Genomic DNA, 15,562 nt, shown 5'->3' on the forward strand with positions numbered 1-15,562 from the left:
ACAAAATTACCATTAAAAAGCATGAGGAAAGCATCTTTTTTGCATAGTTTCTCCCACCCTTTTTTAACTCCTTTTTACTGCCCTGCCTGGGTGAGTTAGAAGAGGCTGGGACTGCAACTGCTGGTGTCCAGGCTTGGTTCTCTCAGAGCTTCAGCTCTCAGCCTGCTCTGACTGAGCTCTGTGCAAAGTCACAACTTGTAAAATGCAGTAGAATGCATGACTAGAACATGTCTTGTTCTTCAGGAGCTTTCCACACCAGTAGGTCTCCAGACAATTTCTGGAGGAGGTAAGATGGTTTCTGATGCAGGCAGATTGCTGTAGCAGAGCATCCTGTTAATCCTGGGCTGTGGCACATGTGGCTTTGATTAGGTGCCATCACCACAAGAGTTAAATGCAGTGAAACCATTCCTGACTTTTACTAAAAAGTGAAAAACCTGATCCATAGAGAGGTGTGTGCAAGCATCGTCAGTAACAGCCTCGCCTTGGGAAAGGAGCCCTAATGGCCAAAGGAAAGGTTGAATTTGCAATCTAATTACCCAAGATGTGTTTGCAAATATTAAGTATATGCTGTTTTGGCTCTAGCTTTAATAGGGCAATACATATAGAGCACCATGGGAAATAAGGTCTATATGCCACCACATTCCCATCTGCTTGTGCCTCCTATCACTTTGCTTCCTTACAGGTGGAACAGTATTAACAACCCACAGGAATTATAGACAAAAATCTGTCATTACCCAGCTCCCTGTGTGCAGTCTTCCAGAATCACATGGCAGTAGCACAGAGGGTTTCCCTGCCGGGCTGCCTGGCCCTCGGCCCTCGCTGCAATTCAGGGCCTGCCTAAGGTACCACTTTAGTACTGCAGGAGTCTGAAACCCTGAGGAATTGTAAAACTGTTGGCCTGTTGGTCCATTTTTGCTTTTCTGTTGCATCATGGAATTACTGAAGTTACAGGTTCTCCTTTAATGCATGCTCATTGTGAGCCCACATGAAATCTACTGCCATGTTACCTGGGTGGGCTGTTTCTCAGGACCCTGGGGACCAAGCTGTCATGGACTTTTCACTGCTGTAGCAGGCTGTTGCTTATCCTACAGAAGCCAAAAAAAATCTGAGCAGTTTTACAATAATCCCGTGGAAAATGGACTTAGAAAAGTGGGTTGGGGATTTTGCTTGTTTCCCATTGTTTTGGTTTTGCTACAAAGTATTTCAGAAAAGTGCTTGTGGAGAAATGCTTGCCTCCCTAGGAAATGCTAGAGTTAACTAAAAAACCAAATAACCCCCAAACCCACAGCCCTGCAGCCTCACTACATATGCAGATAGCTATGGAGATGTCTGGAATGTAGTACTTAAGGGTAAGGTTTTCAAGTGGCAAACAAATCTTTGATGAAAGGTCCTTTTGAGACAATTTTCTTTTTTTTTCCTGTGTGTGTGAATAAAACCTGATTTCCTGGCAAGCCAGTGGTAAGGTTTGATATGGAGTCAAGTCCCCCATCACTCTGAGAAGAAAAGCAAATCAATTTGAAATGTTCTCTGTGTTTGTAGGTGGTGGCAGGGTCACAGCAGAATTAACCACATAGGAAGCATTAGCTGGCAAGTTACCTTTATCATCTGAGTGCAGCCTCACCTGTATGGGCCCTTTCTACCAGGGTACCACTGCTTGGGCTGCTGTTGGCTTGATAAAACTCAGAGCTGCTTCAAAGGGCTCCTGTGAAGCCTGGTGAGGTCAGGATCAAGGGAAATGGGATGAACTTGCATCTGGGGGTTGAACTGTGGCAGGGTGGGGGGGCTCACCAGGTCCAGTGGCTGTCAGGGCAGGTTGCTGCTGCAGCAGCTCCATCTTTGCAAGCTCGGTGCTTCACTGGTTCGAAACGTTACGGTCTCTGTGATGAAGGATATTTCTGTACTGGGACTGTTGGCTCTAGTGTGAAACAAGTGAAGTAAGGTATGACAGATTATGTGGTTTTGGAACTAGGAAACAATAGTAACAATAGTAACATAATTATGTTTTTTTGATGGATGCTTTAATACATTGGTGCGGACATTCTGTTTTGTTTAGAGCAGATCACGGGATCTGGAGGAGGGGTCTGGATTTGCCCTGATTTCACCACAGTTATTTGGCCTTAAGGCAGAAATGTGAAGAGAGATGCAAAAATTACTAAGGATAATAGCTTTGGGGATGTTGCAAGGAATTATTTTGCAAACTAGTTGTGGCATGGAATCACAAACACACATGCTTTCCTGGCAGTAAACAACATGTGAGTGCTTTCTGTGCTTCTGGAACTCCCTGGCCTGCAAAAGACCTGCAGCCAGGAATGTAATAGCTGTCCTCAGCCAAGGGATGGGCTCAAAATGACCATGTAATAAAAATAGCCATGCAAAAAGATAGGGCTCCACGTGACACTGCACTGAAAGGTCCTACTACAGGTTTGCTGTCCCCACCCTTTCCTCGATGTTCTGTGGCAGGAAATAGTCTGAATTTGTAAGCCAAGCTCACCAGGTTCTGAAAATAAAAGTATTCACCTACTTCATGCTATCTGATCCTTTCCCTTCTTCTCCTTTCTTTTGGGTTCCCGTGCACTTTGCAGTGCAGGTACATCGACTGTAGGCTAGTTAGACTCTAATGTGGTACAACTACAACTCAGTCCTAATATTGTCAAAGTTTTCTCCATCTTACTAAATTGTAAGTCATGCTTCAATCCTGCCCTTTATTTAACCTCACCCTTGGCAGCTTTGCAGTTTGGGATGCTGGTACCTCATGAGCTACTCAAGGCCCATCCAGCAACTGTTTGGGAACCCATTCCTATCTGTATTCGGACTTGCTGCTGAATCCTATAGTCTCATTACCTTGCTGAGTGTGGACCCCGCTTTTGGGTTATTTCCCAGTTTATCTCTTGGGCAGTCCTGTGTGCTATTGAGAAAGGTATCTTGGTTTCCATTGCATACTCCCCGTGTTGCGGGTAGAGTCCTGGACTGCGGCTTCACTGCTGTGTTTACAGTCCCCTGTTAGCAGAAAAAAATCACTTGATGGCCATGTTTCAGGTTCCTGTAAGAGGAAGACTGCAGCAGACCTCCCTTACAAAGTGCTTTAGGAGCCCCCAGGTGGGAAGTGCCTTGTGGAGCTGGGTGCTGCTGTGTACCTGCACGGTGCCATTGCCCGTGTGGCTGGGATGGGAGCTGCCATCTGGGCTGAGCTCCTGCTTCTCTGTGGCACCCAGCATCTCTCTGAAACTATGGTGGTGGTGCACTGCAGGTGCTGGAGAACAACCCCTGGAAGCAGCACCTTTCCCAGTGGCTGTGAAGGTGTAATGTGATGCTGACTGTGCCTCAGACTGAGGACTGCTGATGAGGCAGAAATTCCCAACCGCTGGGACAGGATTTGATATAAATGCCAAGACATTGATGTTTGCATTTTTTGTTTTCTGGACCCGTTCATGATTCTGTAGAAAGGGTCTGTTCTTGAATACATGAAGGTGTAGGGAAATTACTTTGAAAGTGGCCTCGTGCTAAAGCAATTAAGTAATATATACATCAAATAATTAATTCCAAGGGAAGGATAAAATTGAGGAAAGGCAAAATAACAAAGTAAAAACTGTCTGCAGACTTTTGAGGCATTTCTTGATGGAAAGGGAGGGATTATTATTAAGATTAGCTTTTCAGAGGTTTTAAAGTAGGGTTCAATAACTGTAAAGGCTGGATTGTTTGGCACCAGCATCTCTGTAGTTCTAAATGTCTGCTTGCAGTTAATGTAGGTGCAACAAATATTTATGTGCAAAATAGTTAATGGAAAAAACCAGTGCATGTACAACAAGAAATGTGTTACAGGAAAGTGCAAGCATAACTGAGTGATTTAAATATATAGGTAACCACTTCTGAAAAATGGGAGAACTCAAAAACAACCATGAAGGGGTTCTGAATGATCACCAGATCTGATGTTGTCTCTGGGTTTGCCCCATACTTCTGTACTTCTCTCAGTGTTCTGTAAGGCCCCTGTACTGTGCCAGAGACAACACCGTGGTGCTAATCAGTGCATACAACAGAGGCAGGTTTTTTCCTCAGTGAAAGGAAGAATTCTTGTCTCTCTCCAACCTTAGGAAGCCTAAGCAATAGCAATGCGTCCAGCCCTCCAAGAGGGCAGAGAAACCATGCCAAGAAGCACACACAGAGCTCCTCGAATGTGGAACATTTTCCTTTTTCTGATTTCCACATTGACTTCCACCATATTGCATGTTTGCCTGCAAGGTCACCTCTGACAGTGGGATTTTGTTCTTAGTTTTTCTTAACTCATAGCATTCTCACTGGGAAGTTGGTTGAACCTCTCTGTACAGACCAGGAAAGCCTCTAAATCTCTGGCCAGAGTGTGGGCAGGTGCAATGATCTCTATACCTCCAGCCTGCCTGCTTTTAAGTGTGGGATTCAGCTGGGGTTCAAGGTCTGCCAGTGTTAGGGAAGGGCTGTGCTTCTGGCTCGGTTTATTGATCATCCTCAAGTGTTATTCGAGAGCCTTCTGCTCCCTGTTTTCATTAGGGAGAGCTGCCTGGACTAAGATAGGTTTTAAGTCTAACACTAAATCAGGTGCTAAGTAACCTGAAGAGTTTTAGATAAGCTAATAAAATTTGTTGAGCAATAGAAATTTAAATTCCTTCTAAAAATTACAAGTAGAATAAGCAACTATTAAGTACAGCAGCTGAAAGCACTGAATTTCCAGCTCAGAGGGACATCATTGGAGGAAATAACACAACCCTTGAATTAAGGTAAATAATTACTGAATTGACTTAAATTTATTCAGGTGTAAGACTTCAGTCCAAATTGGCTTGTGCAAATGCCACAGTAATTATTAATGGTGAGCCGTAGAAGGGCTGGGGGCTGGAGATGACCGTGTGTCAGTTCATGGAAGGGCAGCAAGGAAGATCTGACAGCACATCTCAGCTATTCTGGGCTGGCCACTAGAAGGGACAGGCTGGCCCTGATGTAGAAGTGCAAGACCCAGACAGGTTCTCCTGCTTTTTGGTGGTCTCCATCACCTGCTCCTGCAGTCACTCTCCTGCCTCAGCTTCACAATTTGTAAACCAGAATTAATAGCAGCCACCACTGGGATTGTTTAGAGACTTCCCCCTGTTAAAATGCCTTTCATTTCCACACTGCTCCAGTAGTGCTCAGTATTACTGTTATTACATGGTGCTTTCTTAGCTTGCTGTTCAGAAAAGCAGCTGCCTTCTGTGGCTGGTGGAAGCTACCATTATGCTGGGTGGTATTATGTATGCGACTGTACTTTTGGCATCCGGGTCTATCATTTAGATTAATTTGGAAATTGTGTAGTGACTTGAGGAAAACTGCTGTTGAATTAAAGTTTGTTAGCCCAGAAAATATAATTAGTCCAAAACCCCCAGTAATTGTGTAATAAATGCAATACTGGATGGTTTTGCATATAAACCAGACACTTGAAATATAACTTTTGGTACATTTTCCCTTTCCTTTTTTTTTTCCCCCCAGCATGGGGTACTGCATCCTTTTTGTCCATGGTCTAAAAAAGCTGTCTACGTGGCTAAATAAATGGAGAATTACTGTTCTGACCCTCTTTGCTTTGCTGCTGCTGCTCTTCTCTTGGAAGACCGTGAAACAGAATGAAATCTGGCTGTCACGAGAATCCCTGTTCAGGTAGGAGTGACCACAAGAGAATACTTGCATTTTTATGTTGTTGAAAATAAGTTTGTTACATGGAATAGTTTTCTTTAGAAAAAGTTGTGCTATTGATGCATTGATCTAATTAACATTTTTATTATCATAAAATAACACTTACTTTCTGTTGTCTGATACCTGGGCAAAAACTGGTGTCAGCACTTTATATGCTTATGTACAAACTTGGGCTCTGACAAGCACATTTTTAAGACATGCTGTTTTTAAATAACTTCGATTCTGTAGATCTAATGATAGTGTAATGCTTTTGCTTCTAAAGACATAGCAAAAATTTTTTGCAACACTCCAGAATGCCATAGTAACGCTACTGAATATATTGAAATTTCTTCAGCAATGTTCTAATGACAAAAATAAAATGCCACGAAGTGCCAAACTTAATGTACCATATTTCATTTTATTTGATTACTCTTTGCCAAACAGCTCTCTTAACAACCTCATTTATGTATTTTCTTGCATTGAAACAGTCTGTTTCATTTTGTGTTTTGCTAGAAAATGTATTGCATTTGCCTCCAGCTGCTTTCAGCAGTTGTCTAATTGTGAAGTAATTGCAGAAACGCAGGTGATCTGCACATGGGTTGATCTTTATTTCCTAACTTATTGGCCAGAGCAAAGTTTAATTTATGCAGCACTAAAAGTATGAAATTGTTTTTTATGTGCACCCTTTGGTCTTCAGGAAACACTACTGCAGTGGTTGGAGCTCTCTTAGTGGGGCTGTTTTTTAAAAAAATCTGGAATTGGGGTTTCTTCCCCCTGCATGATTCATGGAATATTCTGAGTTGGAAGGGACCCACAAGGATCATCGCATCCAGCTCTTAAGTGAATGGCCCAAACAGGGATGGGGATCAAACCCACAGCCTTGGCACTCTTTGAACTCAGCTCTGACCACCTGAGCCAATCTCAGTTCTCTGCCTGTCTCCCTCAAACACTGTTTGCTGTTCAAACAACAGCAGCCACGGTGACTGGCCTGGACTCACACAACAATCCACTTCCTCCAGTCCAAACCTGGCCACTTGGAGGAAAGTAGGAGGATTCCCAAGTTGGACAACTCTCTTACTGAAGGGGGAGGTGGCAATAGGACAATTCCATTTGCAGAGTTTCAGGCATTCATACGGTGTTGTGTTGTGCACAGCTGTGGTTACCCATGTTTAAAAACCATGAAGTCAAACTGTAGCAAATGACAGGAGGACATTTCCTTCTACTAAGGAGCATTCTTGGGACAATATGGACTGCTATGGGGTCTCTTGCAGAAGAGAGAGATAAGGTTATGTCTGCTTAGTTGGATACAAATGGAGTTCTGTCCTTCCAGCCTCCATTCAAAGCAGGGTGACTATTTACTGCCAGCTCCAGTTCTGAGGCCGTGGCACTGCTGCAGTGCAGCTGTCAGCTGGAGCTAATACACCTTTACCTCAAGGGAGGGAAGTGGAGTAGCTCAGGGCAGTACTCAGGGCTCAGTGCCTTGGGCTGAGCTGTTTCCCTCTTCAGCTCAGGAGTTTTGGGGACAGTACCAGGAGAGAGGTCTGCCCCAGGCTTTTGAGGGGATGGCAGAACTCTGTGTTCCTGCTGGGTCACCTCATATTGTGTCCTGCCCCTGAGAGCAATCAGCAGCAGCTGCTGAAAAAAGCACTGTAAGAACAGGGCCAGCAACAATAATGCTTCTCTCCAGTTCTTTCCCAGCTTGCAGTAATCTGCAGTTTAAAGACTTCCTGAGTCAGGAGTTACTTGCTATTTTTGCTTTTAACAGTCACTGATGGACTTTTCTTCCATAATGTCTCTGCTTTTTCAAACCTATTTATAGTTTTGGCTTCAACAGCATCCTGTGTGCTGGGCTCCATGGTTAAATTACAGAGCATGCACACTAAGATTTCCCTCTGTGTGCTCTGAGCCTTCTGCCTGATTATCTGGTTTGGTGTCCCCTACTTCTGGTGTGCTGAATGAGTAGTGAGTAACCATCAGCTTGCCACTTAGAATAAAGGCACTTCCATGCCTTGAACCCCCATGCCTTCACCTAAGGCTGTCTCTTTTTCCCCACTGAAGTCAGCTGGTTTTGTACTCCACTCAGATGGAAGCTGTTCTGCATTTCTGATTCCTCTAGTCAGTCTTCTCTGGATACTTTCATACTCTAATCCATCCTTTTGAGAAAGAGGCCAGAATTACCTTTCAAGAGGTATGTGCAGCACGGTAACATAGGACTGCTTTCTGGATTTGCTTCTCTTCTCCTACTAATTCCTAATCTTCTGCTTGCCTTTTATGACCGACCTCTCCTAAGCAGTGAGTGATAATTTCACAGCACTCCCAATGCAAATTACAAGACACCTACTGTGATTGGAAATAACTGGGTTTTAGACATCAATCTGTGTGGCGATTTATGCAGATTTAGGGAGTGTGTGTACACACTCTCTGTTGCTTGTGTCTGTACCAACACTGCATTTGTTGTGCCATCTTCTTGCCCAGTCTTCAATACTGTGAGATCCTTCTGCAACAAAGTGTACTCAGCTTTAATTCCTGCAGTGTGATTCACATTGGTGAACACATCAGCAAACGTGTCCCCTCCCCGTTTGCTCCCCTTTCAAGATCCTTTGTGAACACCTGAAGTAGCTCAGGTGCCATTGCATGTCTCCTGGGAACCCTGCTTGCACTCTTCTCCAGCTGTAAAAACTGTTCAAATATTAATGCTCTTTGCTTGCTGTCTTTCAACTGAGTACTGATTCATGAGAGGATTTTCCCCTCTTACTCCATGACACCTTGAAGAAATTGGAAGTCTTCAGTGAGGGATTTTATCAAAAAAAATCCCTTTGGACATTTAAGTGCTCAACATTGGTGTATGTGATTTTGGTTGCCTGGGCTATATTTGGATATTTGTAAAAGCTTTCCATAGTTTCAATAACATGTATTGTAACATGTATAGACCTGTTGAATCTATAAAAACACAACAGAGCTTCCCAAATAACTTCTTTCTGCAATATACAAGGCAAATTCTTTGTTGGACTGTAGTTATCTAGAAGTGTGCTGGAATGAGGCTTTATTATGGTTTTCCCAAAATTACCTGAAGTGAAAATCAGACTTCCTGGTCTGTTTCCCCCTCAAGATCCCTTCCCTGGAGCCATATGAGGTCATGTTCATCAACTTCCATTCCCGTAGTGCCAGTCTCATTTAAATTATAGGCTACCTACCGCAGCTAATAGCTGTATGTTTGGCTTCCTTTGGATGTATTCTACCAAGCCCAATGGATTCATAACTGTTCTGGGTGCTGATTTGTTTTAAAGCCTCTGTTACTGCCATTTCAGTCAGAGACAGTGCTTCAGTCTTGCCCCTGTGAGGAAAAGCTCCTGTGTGGCAACTCCTTCAGTTTCCCTGCAGTGAGCACTGGTGTAGAGAATCCATTTAGCTTTTCTGCTGTGGTCTTTTCTTCTTCAAGCACTACTTTTAGACCTCCATCATCTATTTGCCTTAGGGGATCTTTGGCAGGTTTCCTCTGTCTGATGTATTCCATTATTAGCTTTGATAGCTTTAGCAAGTTTTTCTTTAAATCTCTTTTGGTCTGCCTAATTATGGTTTATGTTTAACTGGCTGACGTTTATGCTCTTTTCTTTTTTCCTTCTGTAGCTGTTCCTTTTTAGAGTGGCTTTCATTTCTCATAGCTGTCTTCACTGTGCTGTTTACCCTTATTGGCCTTTTTGTTGTCCTTTTAAGATCTTCTTTGATAGGTGTTACACATCTCTCACAAGTCTGTAACGTGGTAGGACCCTTCTTGTTGATGGGAAGAAAATGCAAAAGAGTAGTATAGCAAGAAGATAAAGTCATCCCAGGAAGGAGAGATCTCCTCTTTGGGGCAGGAGGATGCTGATGAGGAGAGGAGGAAGAAGTGGACGGAGGTATGTGAAAAAACCAATAAATTTTAATGGACAGAATGGGAGGAGGATACAGAGCAAATCTATAGATGAGGGAAAGGAGACATAAATCAACCTGCTTGGTAGTCTCTGTGTGTGTTGAATTTTCTTCAAGAAGTATATGCTGGGAGAATCTTTACTCACAATCCTAGTTCATTCCTCTTTCTCCAGTTGCTGCTTTAATTAATTACTGCTTCTTCCCTCCTCTTAGTTTTTTTTTTTTTTTTTTCCTTTCACCTCTACTTTTTGTTCCATCCTTTGCTTGGATGTGTTTCTGCAGGGTTGATCTTTCTTGATTCCCGTGGCTGAGGCTTAGTCTGTCAAATACGATTTTTCTATGCTGGTCCAGGAGATGTTTGTATACTCAGAGTGTTCCTAGTTTTGTGCTTGTGCCCCATTCTGTCCCTTTCTCAAGACTTACCCTATTTTGATGTTGTGTGGCAGCACCGTTGCCATCTCTGGGTCACTGTTGCCACTCAGTCTTCAGCCCAGGGGCCAAGTTTTCTGGATGCAGAAATCCTGCCAGGTCCTGGCTGAACCAGCAGTGTCAGGGAGGATGCTGCTCTCTGAGGAAATGAGGCATCTCCAGGCAGATGCACAAGCATGTGTGCAAGGACTAAATGAGAAGCAAATAAACCACAAGTATAAGACATGGCCAAATACGTAGAGAGATATTTGTGGCATATTATTCCAAGACATCTCTAGAAGCCCCAAGCAGTTTGTCTTACTGTGTTGGCAGGTGATCAGGGAGGACTGACTTGTTAATTATTTAAGGAACTGCCCTCTGGAGTGAATGCACAGGCCAGAAGGTCAGATTTGAACTGCGGTCAGTGTTAATGTCCAAAGCCAGGGAGAGGGAGGGGAGAGCTGTGGGCTGACCTCTGCATCCGCTGTACTGACCTTTCCAAGGCTTGTCAAGCTGCCACGTTTCCTGTTGCTCCTGGAAAGCGTCCGCACGCGCTGCCCACATTTGTGACAGTGCCTGGAAACGCAGCAGTAACCAGAAAAGGAACTGTACAAAAATGATGCCCTCTTAGCAGCTCTCCTTCCCAAGCCAGGTCTGCTGACTTCAGGAATTTGCAAAAACTGCTTCAGCCCCAAATGTGTGGCACGTACTGCTGTGTTATTTTGTTAATTCTAAAAGCTGGCTCAGCTGAGGAGAGCAAGTCCCATTGCATTTCAGGCATGTTCTATAGGACAGTTTAATATGGCCCAACACAGATATCTGTGAAATCAGTATGAGGGGAGGAGGCCAAGGGAGGTGGTTGTTTGTGTCATCCAGAGAATAATTTGCTGTAGAGAACCTTTGTTGATGATAATGATTCCCAAAGCAGAGGAGACAGCATCAGTTTCCCAGGGTTCCTGCTGAGGCAGGACTGGTCTCATTCTTCTGAACTGAGCACTTTTCATACAGATATCACAGAAAATCAGTGAAGCCTCAGCCCTGCACCCAGTCACCCTGTAGAGCAGAACATGCACTTGGGAAAACAAGAGGGGGTATCACAGGGCATTTTTCCCAGCTGAAGTGGAATTTGGATGATGCTGGTATTTGAGGTTGGAAAATACCAGCGGTATTTTATTTCTCTGATTTATGGCGAATAGGCTTTTTGTTTTTCCACAGGGAGGAAGTGTTACATCAAAAGGTTTACCTATTGTTTGTTTTCCATTTATGTTGCTTACTGCTGTCGTAGAGGTTAGAAGGGAAGGAAGTCCTTTGGAGAAGTGACATCCAGGGTCAGTGGGCTAATTTCTGACTGGAGCCAGATCGGTGCTGTAGGTTTTCAGAAGAGTGCGTGTCTGCTGGGCTGGGGAATAGGGAAATGGGAGAGTTTGGAAAAGCATATTGGAAAGTTATATTGAAATTGTGAGAGACTGGGAGCTTGTGGGAAGCACAAATGGAAAAACATTGTGTTCTGCTTTGTTATTTATACTCCACCCTTTCCTTCTTGGCTTTCACTGTGGACATCATTGTTTCCTCTGTCAACGAGCAAACAGCGTTCTCGACTGGTCAAGGATCAGTTAGCCAGGAGTGTTTGCCTAAACACTCCCAAAAATTCTCCTCTGCATCCAGTGCTGTGTTTGCTGCTGCCTCTCCCAGCGCAGAGGCTCCAAGCAGCCTCAGTCACTGCTATGTGCATTTACAAAATGAAACATCCCCCTCCCCGCCCGTGTGAGGAGAATAAATAGGTCAGTGTGAACAGTGTGATGCAGAAGAGAGCATCTTAAGAATCCAGACCCATTTCTGCCTTTCCTGCGTCACCCCCGCCACCAGCAGAAGCACACAGATGCAAGAAGCTTTATTAGTGATGTTTTAATAAATGGGACCAGCAGATTTAGTGATAAATTCTACTTAAAGGAAAACAGTTCAGAATTAAAGTATTTAAACATATGCATCTTGCTATTAAGACTGTATCTCATTGGAACTGAAGTGCTTGTGCATGTGTAATGTACTCCTCACTGTTAGCTCAGTCTGCTCTGTTTCAGCAGAGGCTGTAGCAGAGCAGCTCCTCGCACATAGCTCTGGGAGAGCAGCAGTTTTGAGTGCCTTGTCTCTGCCTGTAACACTGATGCTGATGTAATGAAACCCTCTCTGTATAAGAATTAATATTCCAGTAATGCCCAGAGGTTGTAAGTGTGTAGTTAATAGCTCCCAAGGCCAATGGAAATTAACACAGCCATAGCAGTCACACATTACTTGCTGCTGGTGCAGTATATCTTCGTGAAAACTAATACAGAAAATCATTCTCTTAAGAATAGCATCAATTAACTGATTTAATTCAGCGATTAGTCACAAAATGTCTTATTCCTGTAGTGCTCCCAGTAAGTAATTTGGAAATACCTGATGATTAGGAAGCCAAATGCAAGGTGTACTTTTAATTTTAGTAGGCAAACCGTGGCTCTGTTGAGCTGAACTGTGCAAGGCAGTTGTGGGTGAAGCTTTGGAAGCTCTCACAAGTAGGTGTCAGCGATGCTGGATGCCACTGGCTGCAGATAACCAAAAGGATACCACATTTGCCGCTGCAATTCCTCAGTGCTGTTTTGCAATGAAATCCCCCTCAAAGGGTTTTTGCAGCTCTGGGTGCATTCTTCCCATGCAAGAGAATGTGCACCCCACTGCAGGGGCTGTGTGTGAGCCTGTCTCATTATGATTAACTTCCATGCTCACCAAAGTTAAGCAGGAGAGACAGACAAGGCAAAGCAACAAGACTTGGGAATTCTCTAATCCTTGGTTTTCCTACCTGAGGTAGCAGGGTTAGAGATGCTGGGAGTAGAAAAGAGAGCAGCTGGCAGGAATCTGCTTGTGAGCAAGAAACAGGACTTTGTCTGCTTTTCCGTGAACAGATTCATCCATCCTTTTTTCCCGTTACCTCAGAGAGCCCCTATTTATGTGCTGGAAAGAATTTCCCCATTAAACAGAATGCTGACTTCTCTGGATCCTTGCAGGGAAATGTTTCCATGGTGTACGTGCTCCTGTGATTTCTTTCTCTCTTTAACCTTGAAACAGCATTTCTTCTGGCTGTGCAAGGTGTACCTTGCTTTCTGTGCTCTCAATTAAGCAAATAGGCATATGCTTGCTTTGTGCCCTCATTATTAATTCCAAATGTTGAGTTCAGTCTACACATAGCAGGGGAGACGAAGGGGAGGGATGGGGTGGCTGTGCAGCCAGATATCCTCAGTCATGTTTTATAATGCCAGAGCGTTATTTTGCCACCTAAGGGTTAGAGTCCCATTAGCCCTCACATCCTGGCCATACTCTGCTCAGCCTTAAGCAGTGCACATGTGCTGGTACTTGGAGTATGCCAGGCATCCCATCTAGTGCTGATGCACATGGAAAAGATACCCTCTTTGTGGTATCTGCAGTGCCAGGCTTAAATCAAGATTTTCATAAGGTGCTTCATGACACTCAAGTTTAAGCAGGACTCGGTTTTTAGAAAGTACTACATGCTTTCCCTCTAAATATTAGCCATTTTTGTTTTGGTCTTTCAATTTAGTAATTCAGATTCTAAAATACAATAGCATCTGGCCACCAGGAGTGTTGCAGTGTTGGTGCTGGAAGTGCCTGCGGTGGCAGTGACCAGGATGAGTTGAATTGCTGCCACACATTTATGTCTGCCCGGGGCACTTGGCACATGGGACAAGCTCGGAGTTAGAACATGAGTTGTGTTGGCACAAATGCACAGGAGGTGACAAGGTGCTCAAATTACGAGCAAGCTTTTCAGGAGAAGGGAGTGCGAGAAGAAGGTGGACCTAGGGGAAGATGGGGTAACCTGGCTGCTAATTGTGTCCTGCTTCTGTTCCTCTTTACAGCTCAGGAGTGAAGACCCTGCCCCACAACGCCAAGGTGCACTACAACTATGCCAATTTTCTGAAAGACCAGGGCCGTAACATTGAAGCAATCTACCACTACAAAACTGCTCTCAAGTAAGTCCCTTGGGGACCTGGTGGGGCTCATGCTGTTAACCCATCTCCTTCCTGACAGGCATGGGGCAAGTTGGCTGCTCCTCATCCCTGGCTCCTGGGAGCAGCTTGGCTTTCAGAGCCTGGGAAAGTTCCCTGGCTCCGTGTTTGTGTGTCATGAAAAGAGGTAGCCTGGCTTCCCTCCAGTTCCACATGTGTGTGTGTGTGTGTGTGCACTTCAGTATATGAGATAGAAATGTTGCCATAGCTACACGTTGAGCGATGAGGTGTCATTTACACAGCTGAATGTATGCTGGTAAGCAGGAGGTAGTTGTCCTAAATGCGTTTTCAGGTTCCTGGGCCATTTATCTTAGTAAATTGTTAATGGTGCATGCCTGGAAAATGTCAGTGCGGTAGCCATCTGAAGTGCAGTAACAATAATGGTACTTACTGCTTGTATTGAGGCTTCTGTCCACAGAGCTTTGCATGAATGCTAAATTAATTGATCCTGAAAATGCTCCTTTGCAGTAGCAGGGCAAATATCATTGCTGAGGTTCTGTACAGGGGGAAGCCGAAGCAGGAGGATGAATTGCCTTGCCTATAGATGAACAGTAAACCAGGCCCCAGGGCTGGGCTGTGATACAGGACATGTCCTGTGGTATGTGTGAAAGACCCTTCCTTCACACACAGATGGGGTCACTCCCTGTGAGCAGCTTCCTCCACTTGCTGCTCCTGCCAGTGCTGTTCACGCAGCTCAGCTGCTCCCCAGGCAGTGCTCAGTGCACCAAACAGGTCACCCCAGTTCCCCAAACCTCTCCCCTCTGGTCCTTGGGACTTGGAAGAAAGCCCCTCTGGGAAATGAATGCAAGGAACAGGGCTGGGGGGATGGCATGGTGGCAAGGGAAAGCAAGCACAGAGTGTGCAGATAGTGTTTTCAGGAGTAGAAGCATGTTTGGGAAGGACAGACAAGGTGAAGAGTGGCTCTGATGGACAGCAAGTGCAGAGCTCAGCTCCATAGGGCATGTCAGGAGGTGGAAGAAATGTTCTTTCCTGACATGTGTTGTGACAGAAAACTCCAGAAATTACATGTATGTTTTGTCTTTTGGCCAGCTGAAGGGTTATGATAAAAGCTCTCCAAGGGCTCCTAACACACCCAGGTTGACCTGTGAGGACAGGAGTTCATTGTCACTGAGGAGGGACTGAACCTGGGTGAAGGTGATTTTTAGCTTTTTTGAGCAACATCCTGTTCTGTTTGACCATGCTGGGCATTTAGGAAGTCATTTAGAAAAACCTCCTATGTTTCCAGCAATGGAAAATCTAGCACAACCACCAGTAAACTGTACTGAAGGTTAATTACATTGGCTGCTGAAAATGTCCTCCCTTATTTTTAGACTGATTTGTTTAACACCAGCTTCCAGTCATTGAATTTGTTTACACCTTTTAATGCCACACTGAAGATCCCATAACCAAAAGTCCATTTTCCATAGAGTGATCAACTCCTGCCTTAACCTGCTGCTTGATAGGTGCTGGTTTTTTCAGCATTACAAGGTTTTGCAGTCCTCCAGTTGTTCCTGTATCTAGTCTCT

General features: G+C 44.4%; 1 protein-coding gene across 4 annotated transcripts in view; it reads left to right on the forward strand.

Moving 5' to 3' along the window:
* Positions 1-15,562, forward strand: part of TMTC1 (transmembrane O-mannosyltransferase targeting cadherins 1) — a gene marked incomplete at its 5' end in the record, with an annotated part of 152,155 nt that overhangs the window by 99,175 nt on the left and 37,418 nt on the right. For all 4 annotated transcript variants that reach the window (XM_082280324.1, XM_082280323.1, XM_082280322.1 and 1 more), the window contains 2 exons: positions 5,488-5,652; positions 13,887-14,000. In XM_082280324.1, the coding sequence (XP_082136450.1) occupies positions 5,488-5,652; positions 13,887-14,000 (279 nt within the window). The remainder of the gene's footprint in view (positions 1-5,487; positions 5,653-13,886; positions 14,001-15,562) is intronic.

The sequence above is a fragment of the Coloeus monedula genome (assembly GCF_965178545.1).
Source record: "Coloeus monedula genome assembly, chromosome: 4".
Classification (NCBI taxonomy): Eukaryota; Metazoa; Chordata; class Aves; order Passeriformes; family Corvidae; genus Coloeus; species Coloeus monedula.